Here is a 22,460-nt window from a genome sequence, read left to right on the forward strand (position 1 = left end):
TGACATCATCCCTCAGACTGGGCACTGGCTGGTTGCAAAGAGGACAGCGAATAGAGCATGGTATGTAATATACGGTAACGTTGTACAGCCATGTGCGTAGACGACAAGCAGGTGCGATCGAACACAACAAAAAAAAACACTCCGAGCGAATAATAGTCCACGTATGATCATAGCAATCCTTAGCCCAGCTTCACCTTCTTCGCTGGCTGCGGCTTCCCCATCTCGCTCCCCTTGCGCTTCGCATTGCCCCCGCCCTTGATCGGGGCGAGGAGCTCGCGGTATCTGTTCTGCAGCTTTAATGCAAACTCGCCAACCTCCGAATCCGCGCCGTTGAACACAATCGCGTTGCGGATCATGAGATCCAGGTCCGCTTCGAATGCGTCGACAGAGTCGTACTTGTCCTGGTTCAGCTTCTGCAGGATCGTCTTCAGATCCCGAGCATCCTTGCGAGGAATGACATCGAAGTACGTCGGGATGCCGAGAACAACCGGGTCGACGGGCTCGCGGAACACCCAAGATCTGTGAGGAGTAGCTAATCAGTGCCTCCTCGCCAAAGAAGAGGGGTATACGAACAGTGGCTCCGAGATGATTTGGTTCATCATCTTCCTCAGAGCACTCTTCTCGTTGCTCGAGAGCTTCTTTTCCGTCGCCCTCGCCCATTCCTTCTTGAACGCTCTCTCCACGATGTCTGCGCACTGAGTGGGATATGTCGTCGGAGGGTTGAATATCCGGCAATTGCTGAAGATCAGCTCGACGTCCTTCGCAAACTCCTCCATGGTCGAGTATTGGCCGTTGCTCAGCTTCGAAGAGATCGTGCTGAAGTCCATCGGGTTCTTGATCTCTTCATAGTACCTGTGGCCAGAAAATGTTAGCACGTGCATCATATATTAACCAAGGAGACATACGTTGGACACCCATCAAGGATAGGGTCGACCGGCTTCGCGAAGATGTGACACTCCGGGATTTTCGACAAAGTGCGCAAGATTTCGCGACACTTCTTCTCGTTCATAGGAGTTGCCTGAGCAGGCGTCTTCTTCGGCTTCCCGTTGGGTGTTGCGGGTCGCGAGGGCTCCTTCTCCTTGCCCTTGATCGAGATACGCGGAGGGACGCCGGAATGTTCGGACGTAGGAGGCGACGACTTGGGTGGACGATCCTTGAGCTTCGGGATCGTGATACCATTCCTGGCTGGCACGGGCGACTCCGTATGCCGAGGGGTAACCACATGATTCGGATGTGCAGGAGGAGGAACAGTTGATGGGCCGGGAATAAGCGCGTTAGGTCGCTCCTTCTTCGCAGGAGTAGCCAGCGCAAGGATCTCGTCCTCTGTCAGGTCCGCCTCCTTCTTTCGCTTCCCGATGATGAGCTTGGGAGCTTGACGCTCCTTGCCCTTGTCAGCTGGAGGCGGCGCTGGAGGCTTCTCCCGCTCCTTCTCCCTATGGGAAGGAGTGGACGCCTGGGACTGGTGTCGACGGTCATGACCCTTCTCCTTCTTGCTTTGCTCCTCAATCGCAATGACCTCGGCTAGAAGATCGGCCGACCCATCGTCGATTTCGTCGGCGGGAGGCGGCGGAGCGGGAGCTGCAATGGGTGCAGGAGGGGGCACTTCGGACAACCTCGGCTCCTTGGGTTTTCTGCCTTTCGGCTTGGGCGCAGGCTTCGAAGTCGATGGGGAAGGCGCGACGCCGTTGGGACCTGAAGCGCCACCGCCGATCTTGAGCTTGATGGTGGGCACGGTGGGCGTGGAGGCAGGAGGAGGGGCAGAATTACCCGCCTTCGAGAATTTCGACGGGGCCGGTATCTGAATGGAACGCGGAGGAGGAGGAGGAGGCGCGGCCTGAGCTTGAGCAGCAGCCTTGTGAGCTGTTGCCTCCAACGTCTTGTTGATGCGGACCCATACTGCAGGAGACGTGAGTCACAGCAGATATATCGGGAAGTGATGAACATACTCTTGTCGAAGAACGAATCTATGGCGATCGCTTCGTTATACGCAAAGCTGCCTTGCATATTGTACGTCTTCGCATTGTTGATCATGAGCTTGAAGTCCGCTTCGAACTCGAATCGGTTCTTGTACTGCCCCTGTTTCAGCTTCGCACCCATCGTGCCCAAGTCCATGGGGGACTTGATTATGTCGAAGTAACTAACGAGCATGTCAGCAACACATCCAAAAGAGACACGCAAGAGTACACACTTAGGTGCCCTATCGCGCACAGGGTCGACAGGCTGTAAAAAGAGTGACGCCTTCTTGTGCTCCTGCAACTTCTTGAGGGCATTCTTGCACGCCGTCAGGTCTTGCGCACTCATGCCGCTCGCCTGAGCCCTTGGAGCGACCCTTCCTGCCTTCTCTTTGTGAACAGGGGCTGTCTTCGGAGGTACCTTCGGCACAGAGAAGTCTCCACCACGTCTGTGAGTCGCAATCTGGGGAGCAGCTACAGAAGGTGTCGGCGCTGCGGAAACATCGACCTGCGCGCTGCTGGGCACGAGTTTGAGCTTGGGAGGAAGTGTGAAGGAAGTACGGGGGCTCGGTGTTGGAGGACCGCCAGCCTTGATGGGACGCGGCGGCTTGGTAGAGAGCTTGACGGGAGGGAGGATGGGTGGAGGCGCCTCGACGACAGGCGTCGGAGGAAGGTGGATAGTAACCTTCGGAGGTTGTTCCTCTGAACCGCGGATGAGGAGGTCCGCAAGCTTAATCAGACACCACCGGACTTCGCTATCGGTCTCAGGTGCACTATACGGCATGTACGATCAGTAGAGCCCTCGGGTCGTGGACAGGCGTACTCACAGGGCAATAGGCATGAGTAACTCCCGGATGACCTCGTTCTTTCCAACCTCCCGATCTTTGCGCAACGCCTTAATCATGAGGTCAAGCTCGCTCTTCTTGTTCTCTTTGATCTTCTCGCCCCCATTGCCGTCCTCCTCGATCAAAAGCGAGTCCGCCTCCTTCGGAGTCTTCATTTCGCCCATACTGACGAGCAGCGCAAGACTCTGACATGCGCTTCTCGCGACATGTCGCCGAACTAGACGAGACGAGTCGGAAGCCATGACAGAGAGGATATACCGCATGATCTTGGGGGTATACCACTTCCCGAGGAAGATGTAGTCGAAAGCTGCGAGACGGACAGCGATGTAGTTACCCTCACTGTGCTGCGATGAGCATGCCATCAGAATGAATAAGGCACCACTTACCGAGTGAGCGGGAAGAATGGTCGAGGGTCATGTGGGACGAGACTGGCAAGACTCAGCAGGAGGTGGAACTGGGTAGGTTGCAGTCAGACCCTAGTTGCAGTGCACAAGGCTGGGAGCAAACGCTACCTCGATGACCGCCACGGTGACAACGTTGTGGTATGTTGGAATGAGACGATCCATGCTGCGATACCGATCCACTTCAGCCAGCGCTCTCTTCAACAAGTCGAGATCCTCTTGATCCTGAACAGGACCGGCGTCATTCGAGATGAACTCGCCACGCTCCGGTGGACGAGCAGACACCGTAGCAGATGCCAGCGCTGAGATGATGTTGCAGATGTAGAAAGCATCGGCATACTACAAAACAGGTAAGCAACGAGCCCGCAGATTCCAATCAGCGTGCCTACTGGGTTCGTGGTGTTATCATTGAAGCGAAGCTGGTCGATGAGGAACCGTCGGATGACAGGGGGAGTCTTGCCATTCTCGAAGCGTACCCTGGAGATCGCGGTGAGGATAGCCTGGCTCGGATAATCAGCCTGTGTCAAGCACGGGGTAGACACAGCGTGCGTACCTTGCGCACGAAGTACTCCGCTATGTCGCTGAAGTCATTGGGCCGCGGCACGTAGGTATGACTAAACAGGTCCGCCTTCGAGTCGTCTGGCTCGTAACAATACCGCAGGAACAACTTGAAGAGGTGGAAGAGGCCTATCCAATCGAGTCTTTGGTTCGCGCACTTCACACATGACTCCGTGAGGAAGGAACGATGACGAAGTGGCGTTCACTTACAGTCATAAGAGCTGCCGCAGCCTCGCATCGGATTCTATAATAGTAGTTCGTCACGAGAACTGTCTTCGTGAAGGTGCTGGAGATGATAGAGTTCGGGGTCTTCGACAGAACCATGATAGCCTTCGCAAAGGATTAACATTCGCATTCCGCACATCTACAAGACACGTACCTCGTACTGCGCAACGACGTCTCGGTCCCGCTGCAGCTGTGAGACCCACATGTAGTCCTTCTGGTCGAACGCAATGGCCGCGATCCACTCGAAGTCCGCGTCGATGCGAATCCACTCATACGTCTGCCCGGCCATGTTCTGCTCGTCCTCCTCCGTCCAGTCCGCGACCTTCCAGTTCTCGCGCTCCTGCTCCTTCTCCCAAACCTCAAGGCCGAAACCCATGTCCACCATGTCCATCGCCGCGGCAGCATCGGCGTCGCCCTCAGCGGCCGCCTGTGCGGCTGCTTGGCGCGCGAGGTAACGTTTCGTATTCCGCCGAACACGCTTGTATTTCGTGTTGAACGGAACCTCGTACCGCTTGAACGGGCTGCGGATGTCCAGGACGTGCTCGTACGGCGTACCGTCCGCTTCATGGATCCGAATGGTCATTTGGCCCTGTGTACATACGAGTAAGTGATAAGTAAGGAGGCTACTCGACGCCGAACAAATGTATTCACGTACCTCGAAAAACCCTACTGGTTTGAACAGCAGCTTGTTCACCTCGTTGTCCTCGTTCGCTTTGAACGCGGGGGCCTCCTGACGCATGGTGATTTCGACAGCCATTTTCTTGCGATTGAACGACGCAGAGAAGCCAAATGTCGGGCAACCACTCCCGTAGATCCATTGTTCCGAAAACGAGCGTGGATCGATGCCACTAACCTTCCTGCACATCCTGAGGAAGTGATGCGTGGAAATCTGGTTGTTGGTCATCTCTCCGCTCAGAGCAGACAGGAATAATTTGGGGAGGACCCGGGAAAGGCCGAGAGAGGTACCGGACTTCCCCAGTCGACGATCAAGGATGTGGAGGACGAGAGGGGCCTTCAAGTTGATGAAAGGGATGTGGACAGGATCTGGGGGTTCATACGATGACGGCTGACATATTGGGGGCATCGAACCGTTATCTTGTTCAATAACCCTTTCCATGTCCTTCTTCAAGCGAAACCTGTACTCGTTGGTGCCGAAGAGCTTTCGCATGAAGAGCCCAGTGATGTAGAGGCCGAGGCCGTTAACAAGCCAAGTGTCCGAATAGAATTTCGGGTGTATGTTGATGCCTATCCACTGGCAGGCGAGCGCGTGACTCAGACTATGTCGTGTTTCGTATACTTGGTCGATGATATCTTCCCCATGAAGGAGATCGACGGTAACCAGAGACAGCGTGGCCGCGTCGAACCGCTGGGAAGGCAACTCTTCGACAAAGACCAGCTTGTGAGAGCCGAACGGGTAAGATCCGAACTCATTGACATAGAAGCTCATGGCCGAGCGCATGAACGATACCGTCGTAGCAAGGAGCGACTCGTGTCCAGGTAGGCAGAAGGCGTGCATGAGAGGTTGTGTCGTACCGGAGGCATCCTCAGCGGTGCTGAGGTCTGTAGGAATTGGATGAGTATGGAAGGGGCCCGCCGCCCATGCTATCTGCTGAGCAGACGTCTGAATGGGTTGGGAATAAATGAAGATGGTCTTGCTGGAGTTGTTTGGATGAGCAATCTGAACGGAGACAACCCGTAGTTGAGGCAGCATGAATTGCGTTGATGCGGAGTGGACACACCTGTTCCACCAACTCTCCACTACAAATCACCACCGTCGGGTAGTCTTCCGTTGAATCCTCTTCCTCTTCCTCCTCCTCCTCGGGAAGTGCGTCGTGCTGCTCCAGTGACCGGGGAACTACGAACTCGAAGTCCCAAGTGCACTTCTCCCATAGGTTATCGACGCAGGGCACCCAACATCGTGCGGCATCTGGGGATGAAGGGGTAGTATAGACATGGGGTACACGCTACAGGAACGTCAGATCTTGCGGACGCCGGCATAGTACCGACATACTGACCGTCTGATACGACTCCGACGGCTGTACAAACTGGATACCATCTGCGGGGTTCTTGAGGCTGTAGTATATCTTGACCTGGATGGGAGTGAACTCCGGAACAGGTAATGCGTTATGCCCTTGTTGGCCAGGTGTCTGTGGTTCAGGTGTGGCGGCTGCACATAATAGTGAGCCGGATGGTCAGGTGGAGAGAGAAAAGCGAATCACGCACCTTCGCTGGCGATTCCAGCAACTGCCCGCTGGCCAGATTGCCTGAGCGACACCTCCTTCGGAATCGCAATGGACAGCTCTCCTTCATCTCCTTCCTGAAGCGACGAGTAGACCTTCCTCCGGAGCTCCGGATGGTTGTGTATGTCTACATTGGAGATGGTGAGGCTCGCAAGAGGATCCGAATGGACGAAATCTGCGGGGTGGGAAGCGACAGTCACGCTGTGGATGACTGCACACGCGATGAGACACACGCGAGCAAGATACGATGATAGCACAAGTCATGATACTGACCACACTGGCGAGCGTGCAAATGTAGCGTCTTGAGGTCTTTGCTGGTTGGAACAACAGTAATCTCGGTGTGGCCCTGTGGCCGAGGTCGGTGTAAGAGAAGAGTGTAAGTGTGGATTTGTGACATACCCATAGGCTCCCGGAGAAGTCAACCTCGAGGACAACCTTTTGGTGGCTAGTAAAAACGTCAAGCAGTGTCAGCACCATCACCTAGAGAGCCATGTGAGGGAAAAGACACGTATATAGAGAAACCTCTTCGGAGGTGCTCTCTCTGCATGGTCTAGGACTCCTGACGGGCAAATATGTCGCTAGAGCGCGTTTCCCAGAGCAGAAATGGTACCAGCAGAGAGCAGAGAGGCAAAGGGATAGAAGAAAGCAGACAGCAGGAGAGAGCGGTGGGGGAAAGCAGAGCGAGAGGCCGTGGTCAGCGGAGACGACGACGAGGAGCAGCCATCGACTCGTCCAACTCAAGGAGGACGCGGATTACGTAATGGAGTGACCGAGCGCATCGAGGCTAGGGTTACGATGCATCTAGGGTTAGAGATCGATCCTCGATCTACAGCATCGCCAAAAAAACTCGTCCGCTGCTGCTTGCCTCAGGCTCTAGTGCTACATTCCTCTACTTCTCGCTGCCATGCCTCCAAAGTCCATCTTCCGCCAGCCCGGCGCACAGCACTTCCAGGTCGTACACCGCTCCCAGCGCGACCCCCTCATCCATGATCCCGAGGCAAACAAGCACGTCCTCAAGCCCGTCGTGCGCGGAAACCTGGTCAAGGTGCGCAATTAATACCTCTCGGCTTCAGCACATGACTCACATACCACCTGCTCAGGGGAAGTCCAGGGCAGAGCTCGAGCAGCTCTTGGCGCCTTCCGATCTCGCACACGACAAGCAGCGAGCGAACATCGGCGAGGCCGCCGCCTATGGCATCTACTTCGACGACACACAATATGACTACATGCAGCACTTAAAGCCCGTTGGCATACAGGAGGATGGCGTCGATAGCATTTGGCTCGAGGCACCGTCAAAGTCTAAAGGCAAGGGAAAAGCTAAGGATCCCATCGAACTCCTTGACCTCCCCGAGGGGACGCTCGCCTCAAAGTCCGAGCTTCCCAGAAATTATGAAGCACAGCAAGAGATCCCTTCTTCTATTGCAGGCTTTCAACCGGATATGGACCCGCATCTGCGGCAGGTTCTTGAGGCCCTCGAGGATGATGCGTTCGTGGACGAGGGAATAGAAGACAACTTCTTTGGAGAGCTGGTTGCAGACGGTGAACGTGCAGTGGATGAGGATTTCGAGTACGAATTTAGGGAGGAGGGCATACCGGACGGCGAAGTTGAACATGTGGAGGGGGAGACGGGACCTGCGGATGACGAAGACGAGTCTTGGGAAGCTAGGTTCGCCCGCTACAAGCGAGAGCAGAAGTCCGGTCCCCAGGACGAGGAGACATCCGATCTAGACGCATATTCAGAAGGCGGAGATACAATCGGAACGCTCCCTCAGTTGTCCGTCATCGGAGGGAAGAAGCGGCGGCGTAAGGGCGCGTCCGACGCGTCTGGTTACAGTATGAGCAGCTCGTCGATGTGGCGGAACGAGCACCTCACTGTCCTGGACGAACGTTTCGATCAGGTATGTCTCGCGAGACGGTTTACTTTACAAAGAGCTGAAACTGAGTCTCCCAATAGATTCAACGAGAATACGACTCTTCCGACGAGGAAGACGAAGAGCCGTCCCTCGACGATCTTGACGAGGCCCCTGACCTCATCGCAGCCCGGGAGGACTTCGATTCTATGATGGACGAGTTCCTCGAGAAGTACGAAGTCATTGCGGGCAAAATGCGTCCCACGCTCCCCGGCTCCGCTACGGAGAAGCTTGACACCGTCCGAAAGGCTCTCGGAGAGGCGAAGATCCGTGATGCGGAAGAGAGCGATTCGGAGGGTGACGACATCCTCATGCCGCTTGACGTCGATGAAAAGAAGGACAGGTGGGACTGCGAGACTATCTTGAGTGAGCCTTTCTGTATTGGGACTGTAGAGCCTAACAGACACTTAATGGACACGTCTGTTCCTAGCGACATACAGCAACTTGGAGAATCATCCACGACTGATCCGGGCACGGAATGACAAGTCTGTCCCGAAGATCCGACTTGACCCCAAGACTGGACTTCCCTCTGTGCTTGAGGAGCAGCCTTCGAAGAAACCTGCTCAGGCAGATTCGTCCGAGACTGATGAGGACGCCGAAGAGAATACTCGTCGTACGTCATACTCATGTCCACTGCCCACATCCACTGATGTCTCCCTAGCTGTGCGCGTCACAGTCTCTCGTTCGAAGGACGAGACACCAGAGGAGAAGAAGGCCCGCAAGCAGGCCGTAAAGGCTGAGCGCCAGGCCCGTCGGTCGGACAAGAAGGCGACCAAGGAGCAGTTCTCGAAGGCAACGCGGCAACAATCTCAGTCGTTAGCTCAGCGGGAAAAGACGAAGATGAAGAAGCTCTGAGTACTAGTGCTCGTACGTTTGTGTCGTTGAAGTTGTATACTAGACTAGACGTCACCTGTGCTCTGCACGGGAGGCTGAACGAGGAACTGTGTGACGTTGAACATATTGCACGTGAATGCCGTGAGGAATGGACACCGTAGCTGGTGAGCGGGACCAAGAATGAATCAATGATAGTCTGCAACACGGTCAGTTTGATAAGACCAGATGGAGGAGACACGCCGTGGAGAGGGAAGGGAAAATGTACCAGCTTAAGAGTGCTTATATTCACGAAGCATACAAAATGTAATAAAGCTGACTTGAGTCTAGTAAGCGTCGGACCTGAGACTAAGACTAATCGGACTTTAGTTGTACTCCGATCGTAATGTACAGTAATAAAATGGACTCAGCCCCAGCAACTGAACTGCAGAGAACCGAGAAGCGACGACAAATAGCTCAGGTAAATAGAGTAATCTATCTCCTTGGGGATTCACATAGTGACTAAGCAAAGATATAAGTAAGGGATACTGAGACGATTTAGCAAAAGAGCATTAAGAAGGACAGGCTTGAGCGCCAGTGACGATAAAACCCGTGAATGTTGACCTTCCCTGGCCTGATATTGTCTGAATATAAATTTGACGCTTCACATGTAACAACTTGAGGTCCAAGATGAACTGACCCATGAATTATTTGGAGTACTAAAGTACTTGAAAGTAACGCCAGCCTTCGGAGGGTGTGTACGCATATTTGGGTTCTCTTTGTAGATGTTTACACTGTTTGATGGCCGTGATGGCCGAGTCGATCTAGATACTGCAAATGCCCCTCCACCGCGACGACGACGCAAGCCAGACAAACACTTACAATCTCAGTTGTCTCTACAGGTCAGACCGACGACACATGTAAGACGACAGACAGGTGAGACGAACGGGGCGCGCTGCAGAGAGGCGCAAAGATCCCCCCCAGGCTATATTATATATAGATATTCCATGCCTACGGAATACGAGGAGACCTACGTCGACTGCATGTTGACTTGGTTGTGGTCGTCAGTTGATCGAGGCCGATGTTTGACTCAATGGTGCGAGTGAAGTCCATATGTATTGTAGGGTATAGTACATGATATAGAAGTGGTATCGAGAAGCGGTTAAGACCAAAACATAGGAGTCGTAAAAAATATGATCTACCTAGTAGAGTACAAGCGCACGACAATGTGATCTGATTGAACATGGTCAGAGATATTCACCAATCAGGCCAAAGGTCGAGGAGGCTGTTGCCTTCCTCCTCTGGTGCGTCATGTTGTTTCATCCACCGATCGGGCACCTAAAATGTGCGAATAAGTATCAGAGATATCTGTCCGCGGTGCGGAGACTAACCAGTGGGAAGTACCGCTCCATAGCGGAGAGGAAACGGTGCCTGTACTGTTTGGGACCGATGATGGTCGGCTCGCCCTTGTTCGCACCACCTAGGAAGGTAGAGTCCTTGACCCAGCTCTCGAGCTTCTTGTCCCACGTATAGGTCCTAATATAGTCTAGCACATCGTACGAACTCAAGTCAGCATTCGGCGATTTCAGTGGAAAGCATAGACGCACCGACAATGCCGACCACGAGTTCATTCTTCGCACTATCGACTCCCACCACTAACGAATAGTCCATGACGTTGATGTCGGCCAAGAACTTGCTGTCGTTGAATAAGGCGCCTCGCAATATCCGCTTCGAGTGCTCGCGGAGATAGAACGGCGTCAAGTGGGCCGCTGGATAGGGTGGTTGAGTACGTGCACTTCGCGAAGTGCAAGTGAGCAGCTTACTTTGTACGAGGTTCTCATCTAGCAGGACCTCGTTCTCTCGGCCGGTGGCATGGACGTGTCTGTTGCGAGTAGAACCCTTGAGATCGTAAATCTAGAATGATCGTGTTAGAGTCATTTCTGAAGATCTGAAGGACCTGGGGAGCATGCGAACCTTGGAGAAGTGTCGGTCATAGAATAGGTTCTCCATGACCAGCAGGTTCAAATTCATTTGTGTGACCTTCGACTTGCTACTACCTTGGTGCTTCTGCGACTTGCGGAACGTGATCTTGAAGCATCCAAAAATCTTCGCGAGTAGAGTAGGTCGCTGTATGCGCGGTAGACCAAATAAGCCAAATTCGCATGAGTGCCGATAGTCTAACCACCTACTTTAGCAACGACGGCGGATGACATATAGTCGAAGTAGGCAGGCGCAAACGTCTCCATCGCTTGAAGTTCAGCCCTAGAGAGTTCTTTCGCAATGAACCGGTCGTCTAGAGCTCCATCAGCGACAAAGTAAAGAGAAGGAGTCAATGCGACATACCGAGCGTTTTGAGGAACGCTGAGCCGGACTTTCCCCCACTGGCGTCGAACTTGACACACCGTGCAAGTGACTCTATCATACTCCGCTCACAATCGTATGTCCGGCGCAACGCATCGAACTGCTCCGGATATAGCACCGTACAACTGATGGTCAAACCACCACTCTCGAAAGCTGGGGACACATCGTCAGTCTACCGCATCTCCGAGGGGACGGCCGCTTACATATCGCCCATGGGAGCTTCGACGACGGAACACGCAGTTCCTCCGTGGGGTCGGCACCGTCGGTGCTATCCACATTGACCACGCCCCATGTTGATGTGGACTCTGCCACAGACCAATCGTCGGGCATGAACGCTTCGCCGCCTGCTTCGCGCGCTAACCGCTTCTCAGCCCGGGACTTCGACAACATGTCCCGATACTGCGGTGAACTGTACAAGGTGGTCAATTATGGCATGCGATGCTATCTGTTCTTTGAACCTACTTCAAAGCTAGGGCAATGATAGACGTGGGCTCGTCGGTTCGAACGACCATCGATGAGTCCCGGAAGATATGTTCAGGATCAGCCATGGGATCATCTGGGTCCACTTCAGAGCGGCCACGAAGCGGTGCTTGCTGAGGCCAAAGAGTAGACAACGCCTTCAGGATAGAAGGCCGACCAGAGGGTTCAATGTCAATGTCAGTGGGCGGAGGAGTCATAGGCATCATCCCATGAGCTGCCGTGGGAGAGAGCATTGGGGAACTAATCGCCGAAGGAGGGACTTCGATCTCCTGGGGAGACGTGGCAGGCTCCGGAGGAGCAGCCTCGACCGAATCACCCGAGACAATGGTTTCACCGGCAGAGGTAACTGCAGGCTGTTCTTCAGCAGGTTCGAGAAGGACAGCAGGTGCTGGAGGCGGGGTCTCAGGAATCTTCAGAGGACTCTTCTGTGGGCTCTTCTGGTCGATGTTGTCATCGTCCTCGCCGCCGCCCTCATCGTCAGCCTCGCTTGAGTCTGAGCTCTCCGATTCCTCGTCCTTGATAGCATCCTTGATACTTTCTAGGACTTCGACCTTCGCACGAGCCGACGCCACGGGACGAGCTCGCTTCCCGCGGATAACAGCATAACGACGACTCGCTCGCTCGGTCTCCCTGTTCATGCGCTCGAAATGCTTGGCGATGTTCGAGACTTTCGAGCCGGGGGCGGGGGCGCGTCTGAATGTGGACTTCGGGTTCACGATACTTGATGGACGGGCTGGAGGGACCTTGTCCTTAGGACCAAGCCGCACAACGGGCTTCGAGCGAGGTTTCGCACCGGGTGCAGCCGTGGACCTGCCCGCGGGTGATGAGGCCCTTGCAGGACGAACATATGAGTCGGTGTTCATGCGCGAGAAGGAGGGCCGCTTATCCGGCGAAGTACGTCGGGAAGCGGTACGGGAGTCAGGGTAGTTTCCGATCGGGATGCGACTGCCTGCACCAGACTGACTAAAGTTACGCTTCGCGAGGTACTTAGGCGCGATGTTGGCTGCATAACTCGACTCGAAGTCAGACACGGAGGACCTCTTGCTTAAGAACGTCTGCTGATGCTGACGAGTCCTGTGACGAGGACGGGGGCGGAACAACGGAGCTCCCTCTTGTTCACTCTCGGAGACTGGGACGCCGGGGGCCAAAGCGGTCTTTGTCAGATCCTCCACGCCCTGAGGAGGCAGATAGTCTTGGTACTTCTTCACCAGCTCTGCGACGCTGGGATACACAGAGACTCGCCGAGGCAACCGCGATATCGCAGGCACGGGCCTCTGGTCGATTTCAGATGGTCCCATGGGCCAGTGGGGTTCCGCCTGGGCAATGTGAGTCATAGTTAGCTGCGACGGCCAGACAGGATGAAGCAGAGCGACAAACCTGGGGAGGAGAAATTCCATCATCTGACAGCAAACCTTCGCCCCTTCCAGCACCAATGGTTGAGTCGCTATCCGGGTCAGACCGCTCTGCACTGATCTCAGCGGGAGGGAGCAAAGCAGGCTGGTGTTCCGGAGTCACAGTCGCATCGGTTGTGCTTGGTTTCTCAGCCTCCGAAGGCGGAGTCGCCTCCTTGGGCTTCTCCTGGGATGGTTCGCCATGTGGCCCATCCGGTGGTCCAGACAACGATTCGGACTCGGATGCCTCTGAGGCAGAGGACATAGACATGAATGAGTCTCCAGTGACGCGACGCAGGGTAGGCATCGATGGCAGGTTCTCCTCAACCTCCGATACACTCGCGGGTGCAGCGCGATCAAAGTCTGGGAGGTAGAAGTCACCCCGCTTAGGGAATATTGCCCTAACGGAGTTGAACGCTGTACGACGTCCGCCCATCGTACCCTTCTCGGACGACGTAGACATGCGCATCTTCGGGAGACGGTCGAAGTCCTGCTGCCAAGCGACGATCCGATCCTGACGGTACGCACGAACCTGGTTGAGGGCGAGCGTGTCCGTTGGGGGCGTGTCCTTGTAAATCTGGTCGATGAGTCGTGCGATCTCCTCTCTCTCCGCATCAGCCTTGTTGATCAACGCCGCGATGTACACGTTGAAGTGCTCGTCCACCGCCTCCTCGTCCCCCGCTGACGCCTCTTGCGCCTCCTTCTGGAGCATCTGCAAGTCGCCGATCAGGTCCGAGTACCAATTGTAGTTCCTGCGGTGGAGCCTCTGGTAGTCCGCGTTCTTGATCTCAAGCTGCGTCTCGGGACGAACGCGGATGCGCATAGGCGGGTAGACGATCTCGTGGAGCACGATGGGGTCTGTCACAAAGCGCACGGTCATGCCCTTGATTGCGAAATAGCGGACATGATGTTGGTAAATGTTGTGCTGGCACCCTGCACCCTGCACAAGCTGGACGTCCGCGGGATAGAAGTGGAGTTCGAGGAACTTTGCGAATGAATACCGCTGCATCTCCTGAGACACGGGGATGAACGGCGTTGCGGAGCCGCAGACGCGACATGCGCTCCAGGTGATGATGGTTTCGGGAGATGGGGGCCAATTTCCACGGTTCATGATCTGACCATCCCACTGCTCGACCGCGACGCAAAGGCGTGTCTCGTTGTGAACGTAGAACTTGCAATGCCGCGCAAGCGGCTGGTTGCAGCTCTTGTTCTCGCAGATCGCCCTAGGATCCAAGAACTGCCGAAGAGTATCCATGACCGCGTTCTCGATGAACTGGCCGAGGGTGCAATCGTTCTCGCCGTAAAAGGTGATATATTCCAGCTTCGGCGGGAAACACGCACGGTGCATGCCCAGCTCATCCATCGGGAGAGTAAGTTCCCAGAGGCTGATACACTGGTACTTCTCCACCTGGAAATCGTCTCTGTTCTTCCGCAGGTACCACTCCCAGATTCGGCGTTGTTCAGAGTGCTGCCACTTCACATGCTGATAGCGACTCTCGAGTGCGATGTCTTGCACGGTTCTGAGCTGGAGAGCGGCGCGTTCCAACGGCGTACGCGGCAAAGGGGAGGAGATGATGCTCTGAGCAAAGAGATTGGGAGAGGTCGTGAGGGGAAGATCGAAGTAGCCTGGACGCTCATCAAGCTTGGGGAGGTTGTCGACAGGGGTGGGGGTCCTAGGTATGTCCGGTATTGGAAGAGACTCGATTTGGGCAGCGATGTCGTCTGGATCCGGCGTGGAAGCCGTGACTTGGACAGTAGCCGAAGAGTCCTCAGGCTTAGGCATGGAAGAACCCCGCTCCTCTCGCCGGATAACTTCATCCTCCCACTCTCTCTTCACACGCATGAGCTCGTCATCTAGCTCCTTCATTCGACGGATAGGATACGGCGGTGGGAACCGCAAAGTGGCCGAGACGGATATGAAGGTCTTCCTGTAGGGCTCCAAGGACTCCTGTATTCGTCGCGAGAGTCGGATCTGTTCTGCGTCTTCATCCGGAAGATCCTCAATGGGATGTTCCGGACGGTGCTCAGAGACCTCCTCAATGAATGCAGAAGAGTGCGCGGCAGAGAAATCGGACCCTGCAACGGGTGTGGTGGCGTCGGAGGCATATGAGGGAGGCGTGGCTTCCACAGACAACGGAGGCAAAGTGATGACGGAGTCTTTCCACAGGTGAGTCTCCAACTTCAAGTTCCGAACGATGAAGGCGAGGAACCTAGTGACTTTCTTGACACGTCGGAGAACCTCGATATCGCCGCCACGAAGCAGAATCGTGCATCCCATCTCGCTATTGCATCCTTCAAACCGCATGTAGGTCTTGCGTCGGCCGGGAATGAGATGATGATCGAAGGTTTGCAGACGGAAGCGGGCGCAATGCCCCAGATGAGGCTCCAACGCGAGTTTGTCCATCGACGAGAAGACATCGCCCTGAGTCATCCGCGCGACAAACTGCACGGCAGACGGCTTCACCGCTCGTGCGACAGCTATCTGACGCTTCGCAAGAGCATCCAAGGCCAGCCTCGAAACAGACTTCTCCGCGAGGACCACGTGCGGCCGCAATGCAGCGATTCGGCTTGCTAAGTTCCCGAGATACTCCTTCTCCTGTCGGAAGATCTGTCCGAAATGCATGTACTGGCCTTCCACACGGTGAAATTCGAGTGGAAAGGTGACGAGCATCACCCGTGGATTACGCAGATTTCGAGACATCTGCTTATGCGCGACGTTCTTCGTGATGACTGCACCATCGACATACTCCGAGTCCTTGGGTGCCCCACCCGGGATCTTCTTGATCTTCACGTATCGACGAACATCCATATCGGCGCCTTGTCTGTGAGGATGCGCGGTGAAGGTGAGCTCCCGAGCTATCCTCAAAGCCAGCTTGAGTAGCGTCTCCTCCCACTCGCGTATGTTGGGGATGTCCTCAGCAGTAAGCATCTGACGCAGCATGATACGGAGGTGGAACATAGAGATCAGATTGAGCTCCTGCGCATAGCTGATGTCAAATGAGTGTCAGGTCTAACAGCGCGTAGAGTAGCTCACGTACGCTGTGCTTTCCCTTCTAGTGCGCCAGCCCGGTTCACCGGATGGTGCAGCGCTGAAGCTCTCTCCAAGGCGGCTCTGCACGCGGCTGCGGATGAACGGTGGGGAAGCATCGAAGTCGCCATAGGAGTTGAACCGCGACCGCAGTACGCCCGGACTCTCGACAGCATGGGGTTGTTCAGGAGAGCTCATGGGGAACTGTACTGTACTCGTAGCGCCCTCAACTGTCACTGGAACCGTCACGGGAAAATCGATGGGCGTGTTAGATCCCGCGGCAGTGGGGGAGTTGTCGCGCTGGAACTTATCGACCATGGACATAGGATCTTTATCCTCTTCAGTCAGCGCCCTCCGGAATGGCACTGGGTTCTCGCGAAGGAATCCTGCTGAAGCGAAGCCGTCCAACGGCGTCATGGGACGAGAACCAAAACCGCTATCTTCGGAACCTGAATATGCTCGCTTCGTCTCAGCTATGGAAAAGAGATTGAAAGGCTCGTCGGTGCGACCGAAGAGTTGAGATGCCGCGAATGGGGACTGTGAGTGGGCAGAAAGATTGAATGAACGCGACTCCGAGCCAAACTGGTGGGCTGCGAAGGGTGAGGTCACGGATGTCATGATGGATCGGCGGTCGTCCTCGTCTTCGTCATCGTCTACATTGACCAGTTTGTCCAAACACAAGTTGCACACTCGAACCATCCCTTCATGACCGAAACGAGCTCCTTTGATTATGTTGGAGGCACATCGGGAGCAAAAGATTTGTCCTGCGACATTGCGTTAGTAAAGGAAACGCACTGAGCAAAAGAAATGCTGACCGCATATTCGGCAGTGGTGTTTTCTTCTCCACGTTGTGAAGACGCTCTTGCAGTCATAACATTCCTTGCAGAGCTCGTCATCCATCCAATAGTCACGAGATAGACCTGTAAACCCAATCAACTAAGTGTTATCAGGAGCATTGTAAATATGCACCTTCGCCGCGGATTCTACGTATGACCTTGGACACCGAAGCAGACCGGCGCAAGCTCACGTTGGTCCGGATGCTCCGCGCATCACTATCTTGGATGGGGAAGCCGGGGATAGCATATCCACCTCCGTCCGCAGTGTCCGCCCCATAGAAGCCTCCGCGAGATGGAGGCCGGTCATCTCCAGCATATGAGGGAGTCTCTGAGACAACTGGGGTGAGAGAAACGAGAGGAGGAGCAGGATTTGAGACTATAATATTGAAAGGGGTTTGTCTCTCTGGTCCAGACTTGTTGGACTGACTAGAACTGGAGTATTGCAGAGACGGTCGACGTTGCTCCGGCACCCTCTCGGGCGCGGTGCTTGGATGTGTTGGTGTTGCAGCGGGGCCAGTGGAGGAGAGGGGCGCAGAGAGGGTATGCTTGACTTTGGAGAACAGAGAAGACACGAGTGCGTACGAGGACTGATCATGTTCGTCCTCCTCCGAGAAGGGGTTGAATGAAGTCAGGCTGGTGACATCGTCGACGATCTTGGTGCTGGTGCGAGACCTGGAGGAGGGTGCGCTCTGAGCGGGGTTCGAGAGGGAGTCAACGGATGATTCCATTGCAGTCAGATAGCGAGGAGCATGGGGTCATGAAGAGCAGTAAGCGAGGTGGAGGAGGGCAAGCTAGCCGAGCTCAGCTCTCAAGCCAAGACGATGTCACTCCCCCGCAAGCGCTCTCTACCATATCCGGGGACGCGTCAATCACGCGACGCGAACTTGCAAGCGGCCCCAATCTAGTCGCTTGCGCAAGTACTCGTCCGCGCGCTCTCTCCTGTGCCACAACCACCGCTGCCTCGTCTTCCTCGTCTCTTCTCTCTCTTCCTTCTCGTGTTTCTGTTCTTATTTGTAGCATACCACACCTACCATGGATGACGATGATGCAGATTACATGCAAGGAAGCGACGAGGTCCGTACCCGTCCCAGACACCTGTATTAGTATGCTCACGAGACAATATCGCAGGACTACGGTTTCGACTATTCCGACGACGGCGGCTCTGGCGATGAGGAACAAAGTGCTGATGTTGAGAACATGTATTATACTGCGAAATGTGAGTACCCTTGCAGGTCGGCGCTGTGGCGTGAGCTGAGCCGGGTATAGCCAAGAAAGAGGACAACCCAGAACAGGCTCTGAAGGAGTTCCGAGCAATCGTCGACAAGGAGGAGGAAAAGGGTGATTGGTACGTCTGTCATGTCATTCTTGTCCTTGACTGGACCCACATATCACGTCTTAGGGGATTCAAGGCGTTGAAGCAGTCCACCAAATTACTATTCCTCGTCCTACGCAGACCAGCGGATGCTTTGAGGACATACAAAGAGCTTCTGACATATACCAAGTCTGCTGTCACCCGCAACTATGCCGAGAAGACCATCAACAGCATCCTGGACTACGTCGGTGGTGGTAAGAGCGGTCCTGTGGAGGTCAACATCCTTGAACAGTTCTACGAGGCTACCAAAGCCGCCCTTGCCGAAGCCAAGAATGATGTTCGCAACTTCGACCTCTGTCATGCTCGATATCGTGTGCTGAAACGAAGGGATGCAGCGGTTATCGGCAAAGACTAACCTCAAGCTCGCGAAGCTTTGGCTCGATCGCAAGGAGTACGGTCGCCTGCAGAAGGTTCGCTTTTTTGAGTGATCTGTACCGATAAGCGACACCTTCTCATGTATACCGACGACCAGATCCTGAGCGAGCTGTATCAAGCGACGCTCGGTGAGAGCGGGGAGGATCAGGCTCAGAAAGGCACACAATTGTTGGAGATCTATGCCCTTGAGATCCAAATGCATAACGAGAGGAAGAACTACAAGAAGCTGAAGGTCGCTAACATTTCCCATTGGGTTCTCACTGTTGAAGCTGACCCTTTCTGCAGGAGATATACAACGCGTCGAACGCTGTGCGCTCTGCGATCCCTCACCCACGCATTCTTGGGGTCATCAAAGAGTGCGGTGGCAAGATGTGGATGGGTGAACGTGAGGATCGATCACCTGTATTGCTGATTATGTTGATTCACCTCGCTCGTGCTACAGGCCAGTGGAACCGTGCAAGCGAAGACTTCTTTGATTCCTTCAAGAACTACGATGAAGCCGGTTCTCCTCAGCGGATACAAGTGCTCAAGTATCTTGTGCTTGCTAACATGCTGACGGGCAGCGAGGTCAATCCGTTTGACAGTCAAGAGACCAAGCCGTAAGTCGTCGCTTCTGCTATGTCTCGGTCTTCGAATTGACAGTGGCCTCAGGTACAAGAATGATTCTCAGATCAAGGCGATGACTGACCTCGTGGACGCGTACCAGCGTCGCGAAGTACATGCTGCAGAGAAGATCTTGCGAGGTGAGACATTCCTCTTGACCGAAGTAACACGCTGACACCATGTGCAGACAACAAGGCCACTATCATGGACGATCCCTTCATCAGGTCCTACATCGGCGAGCTCTTGCGTAGTTTGCGAACACAATATCTCATCGACTTAATCAAGCCGTATACCCGCCTCGAGCTCACATTCTTGGCCAAGGTGCGATCGTTATATCCACAAACACAGCAGGGTCTAAACCAATTGCAGCAATTGAACGTCGACTCCGATGAGGTAGAAGAGCTCCTCATTGGCCTCATCCTAGAAGGCAGGATAGAAGGCCGAATCGACCAAGTTGCCATGCGTCTGGAATTAGAGTCGAAGTACGTTTCACAGCGCATATACTCCGATCCGTGATTAAAGCTGCCCGTTCCTACAGGCATAGTCTCCAAAAAAAGCGTTACAGCGCCCTGGATAAATGGAGTACCGCGCTTGACTCGATACATTCGACAGTCATTGGGAAGAACCATAGCGGCTCGCGAGGAGACTATGGTGGTTACGGCATGTCAGATAGTTTTGGTTTAGGCCCTGACAGATGGTGAGATGTTTGTAGGATGTCGCGCTGGCCTCGTGCTTTCGATTGCAAGTCATTGTACCATTACCCTCAGACAATCATATCGCGTTCTAAGTGTGCCATGCACCGCCGCAGCGCTCCAGCCGTGTTTGGACATGTCAGGTACTCTCCTTGTTGGAACACCGCGATGACATAGGATGACATGTGCGTGGATTCCGGGTGCGGGATGTAACGTATTAGGCGAGGATCGTACACTAGTGGAACACAGCGAGGCGGCCGCGAGTGAGCAGAGTTTGCGCGGACGGTGTCTTGAAATGCTGTGTGTTAGTTTGGCGGAAGCCGGAGAATGAACGGTGTGCACACACCGCAGCTATGGCGAGGGCCGGACGACCGGCGAGAAGTCGTAGATCCAGCCATTCTTGGGGGGCGTATCCGTCGGCATGCGCAACTCCCTGGGGAACAAGCCCCGTATCCTTGCCTCCACCGCCTTCTTCTCCGGACCCTTCAGCTTCTTGAGCAGTTCCGTCTCAGCCGAGCTCCTCGCTCTCGGGTCCTCCTCCTTGTTCGCCTCCACGTACAGGTCAGGTGCGACGTGCCGCAGAGTCTCCATAGCACCGCGCACGCTCTCGAACTTGCGCTGGAGCTCTGCCGCGCGCGCACGGCGTATATGCCGTTGGTGGAGGAACCAAGCGCGTTCGATCGTCTCATGGGCCTGTACTGAAGGGATTGCGCGTTGAAGCCGACGTCCAACGTCCGGCCGCCAGGTGCCCACGGGCGACGGCCTGTTACGAATGTTGGACGGGTAGAGGGAGCGGCGGATGATGTCGTTCTTCGGGTCGGCCCCCGACTCTTGCCTGCCAGCATACCGCACCGACGTTTGCGATACGCGCAGGGAGAGCTTTTGTTTGCTGACACCGGCGAGAAGTGAGGACGACATAGCGCGGGCAGCAGCAGGGAGCGGGCGGGCGCGACAGACAGCGGTGTGTCGAAGTCAAGAGCAAGTTTTGGCACTCCGCTGGCGGCGCGTCCACGTCGAGCGCTAGGGCGCTCGTAATCCGAGTCGGCTGCCGTTGTACACGACTGCTCTGCTTCAAGCCTGCTTGTCCGCACTAGCTTCGTCTTATTGTACTTCCATCACTCGGGTTGAGTCCTACATATTCGCTTGTCGCATATCCTTCAGTGCGAGTGCATCCACTAGTAGTACTGGAGGCATACACCGCGCCCAGTGATGCGTAGGTTCAACCATGCACGGGATACACCGGACTGGTCTAACGAAGCAAAGCTCCAGCCAGCGGTCTGTGCGTTGTGTTCGCTTCATGTGCCACATGCTACCCTCCGCCATCGGCGTGGATTGCGTCGAACAAGGGCCTGCCGCGCCTCGGCGCAGGCGAGGTTCAATTGAGTCACGCCGGGACTCCCCTCGTCCGTCACGGAAATCTATGGCTATTGCAGGACGCCTCGGAGTACCGCTCATCGTTTGGTAGCTCCAGCCGCTCGCATTAAGCAAATGGACCGTTACGTTCCCCGGAATTCCAGGAATACCCGGCGCTGAGTGACCTCGGGCGTATATGGTCGATGAGTGCGCCCGACCTCCGGTTGGCTTCGAACACGTTGCATGGGTGAGTATCTCCGAAATTAAGTACGCTCTCAATCAAGCTTACATTCGCACGCGCTTCAGGTCTAGGAGAAGGGGCCGTGTGGGTACGCATGAGGTCCTGGGATCGGACATCCGTTGTGACCTCAGAACTGTGGCTTCAGCATCTGCTGTGAATGCCCGCATTTGTCTAAGGGGCTTACTTGAAAATGCATCAAACTACCCACTCACGGTGGCATTGTCAGGAGCGGAGTCTACGTCCCTGCGGGCAAATGCCTTCTGGTTACCTCCGCCGACTTGTCTGGCATGGACGACTCCTTCAAACAGCCGCGACAGGGGAAGGACCCTTGATTTACACACGCATGACGATGTCGGAGTGGCGGATTGCATCTGATGCACACCTTCAACTGGGTATGGTCGTCGTGCCCAGCTTCGATACGCGCGTTCGGCGGCTTTTGCGGTCATCGAGCCCACCGGCGTGGTACGTCCGGTCCTGCTACTGGTGACGGAGACCACCCGCTCATTTCCCGCTCCAGGCACGTTCTGATTGAATGCCTCCCATCTATCCGGATAGTGACCAGCTGCACGTCATGGGGGCCTTCATACTTCCACCGGCCTTGTCGTAACTTCTCCTGCTCGTATTGGCCTAGCCACCGACGTCGGAAGACGCTACTGATTGCGTTGACTTTGCGCAGTCTATGACTACGTTCCGATGCTATAAGGCACGAGCGGGCCGCCATCGTGACGTTTCATGCGGTTGTAAACATAACGTCAGTCGAACGTGCATTCATGCACTCGTACCATGG

General features: G+C 55.0%; 6 protein-coding genes across 6 annotated transcripts; 3 read left to right on the forward strand and 3 right to left on the reverse strand.

The window, feature by feature from the left end:
- Positions 1–9: 9 nt before the first annotated feature.
- L226DRAFT_528307 (uncharacterized protein) lies at positions 10–6,922 on the reverse strand. Its single transcript, XM_067679322.1, has 19 exons — positions 6,734–6,922; positions 6,621–6,669; positions 6,495–6,567; positions 6,205–6,432; positions 5,997–6,148; positions 5,721–5,945; positions 4,637–5,659; positions 4,136–4,570; positions 3,967–4,086; positions 3,752–3,913; positions 3,588–3,698; positions 3,310–3,537; positions 3,184–3,251; positions 2,780–3,136; positions 2,189–2,725; positions 1,947–2,137; positions 906–1,896; positions 574–852; positions 10–519 (listed from the first exon to the last, which is right to left on the reverse strand). Exons 1-19 carry the CDS (start codon positions 6,766–6,768, stop codon positions 180–182), a joined length of 5,604 nt encoding a protein of 1,867 aa, XP_067542679.1. The 5' UTR covers positions 6,769–6,922; the 3' UTR covers positions 10–179.
- A 166-nt stretch (positions 6,923–7,088) lies between these two features.
- Positions 7,089–9,095, forward strand: L226DRAFT_607295 (LTV-domain-containing protein). The gene is made up of 5 exons (XM_067685781.1): positions 7,089–7,266; positions 7,322–8,119; positions 8,176–8,497; positions 8,562–8,744; positions 8,793–9,095. Exons 1-5 carry the CDS (start codon positions 7,126–7,128, stop codon positions 8,984–8,986), a joined length of 1,638 nt encoding a protein of 545 aa, XP_067542680.1. The 5' UTR covers positions 7,089–7,125; the 3' UTR covers positions 8,987–9,095.
- A 941-nt stretch (positions 9,096–10,036) lies between these two features.
- L226DRAFT_556074 (uncharacterized protein) lies at positions 10,037–17,822 on the reverse strand. Its single transcript, XM_067683102.1, has 13 exons — positions 17,171–17,822; positions 17,017–17,121; positions 16,212–16,965; positions 13,160–16,160; positions 11,765–13,098; positions 11,506–11,711; positions 11,285–11,455; positions 11,131–11,234; positions 10,916–11,068; positions 10,765–10,855; positions 10,549–10,710; positions 10,333–10,487; positions 10,037–10,279 (listed from the first exon to the last, which is right to left on the reverse strand). The coding sequence occupies exons 1-13, from the start codon at positions 17,763–17,765 to the stop codon at positions 10,199–10,201; spliced, it is 6,912 nt and encodes a 2,303-aa protein (XP_067542681.1). The 5' UTR covers positions 17,766–17,822; the 3' UTR covers positions 10,037–10,198.
- A 121-nt stretch (positions 17,823–17,943) lies between these two features.
- On the forward strand, positions 17,944–20,195 carry L226DRAFT_528310 (PCI-domain-containing protein). The gene is made up of 12 exons (XM_067679323.1): positions 17,944–18,111; positions 18,166–18,253; positions 18,304–18,382; positions 18,437–18,686; positions 18,745–18,819; positions 18,882–19,016; positions 19,070–19,169; positions 19,227–19,383; positions 19,436–19,527; positions 19,575–19,708; positions 19,757–19,869; positions 19,926–20,195. Exons 1-12 carry the CDS (start codon positions 18,070–18,072, stop codon positions 20,086–20,088), a joined length of 1,428 nt encoding a protein of 475 aa, XP_067542682.1. The 5' UTR covers positions 17,944–18,069; the 3' UTR covers positions 20,089–20,195.
- On the reverse strand, positions 20,098–21,062 carry L226DRAFT_528311 (mitochondrial 54S ribosomal protein mL40). Its single transcript, XM_067679324.1, has 2 exons — positions 20,426–21,062; positions 20,098–20,368 (listed from the first exon to the last, which is right to left on the reverse strand). Exon 1 carries the CDS (start codon positions 20,995–20,997, stop codon positions 20,431–20,433), a length of 567 nt encoding a protein of 188 aa, XP_067542683.1. The 5' UTR covers positions 20,998–21,062; the 3' UTR covers positions 20,098–20,368; positions 20,426–20,430.
- A 129-nt stretch (positions 21,063–21,191) lies between these two features.
- Positions 21,192–21,993, forward strand: L226DRAFT_528312 (uncharacterized protein). The gene is made up of 3 exons (XM_067679325.1): positions 21,192–21,292; positions 21,343–21,679; positions 21,739–21,993. The coding sequence occupies exons 1-2, from the start codon at positions 21,289–21,291 to the stop codon at positions 21,561–21,563; spliced, it is 225 nt and encodes a 74-aa protein (XP_067542684.1). The 5' UTR covers positions 21,192–21,288; the 3' UTR covers positions 21,564–21,679; positions 21,739–21,993.
- Positions 21,994–22,460: the final 467 nt, after the last annotated feature.

Source organism: Lentinus tigrinus (genome assembly GCF_003813185.1).
Source record: "Lentinus tigrinus ALCF2SS1-7 unplaced genomic scaffold L226scaffold_1, whole genome shotgun sequence".
In the NCBI taxonomy this organism is placed as follows: domain Eukaryota; kingdom Fungi; phylum Basidiomycota; class Agaricomycetes; order Polyporales; family Polyporaceae; genus Lentinus; species Lentinus tigrinus.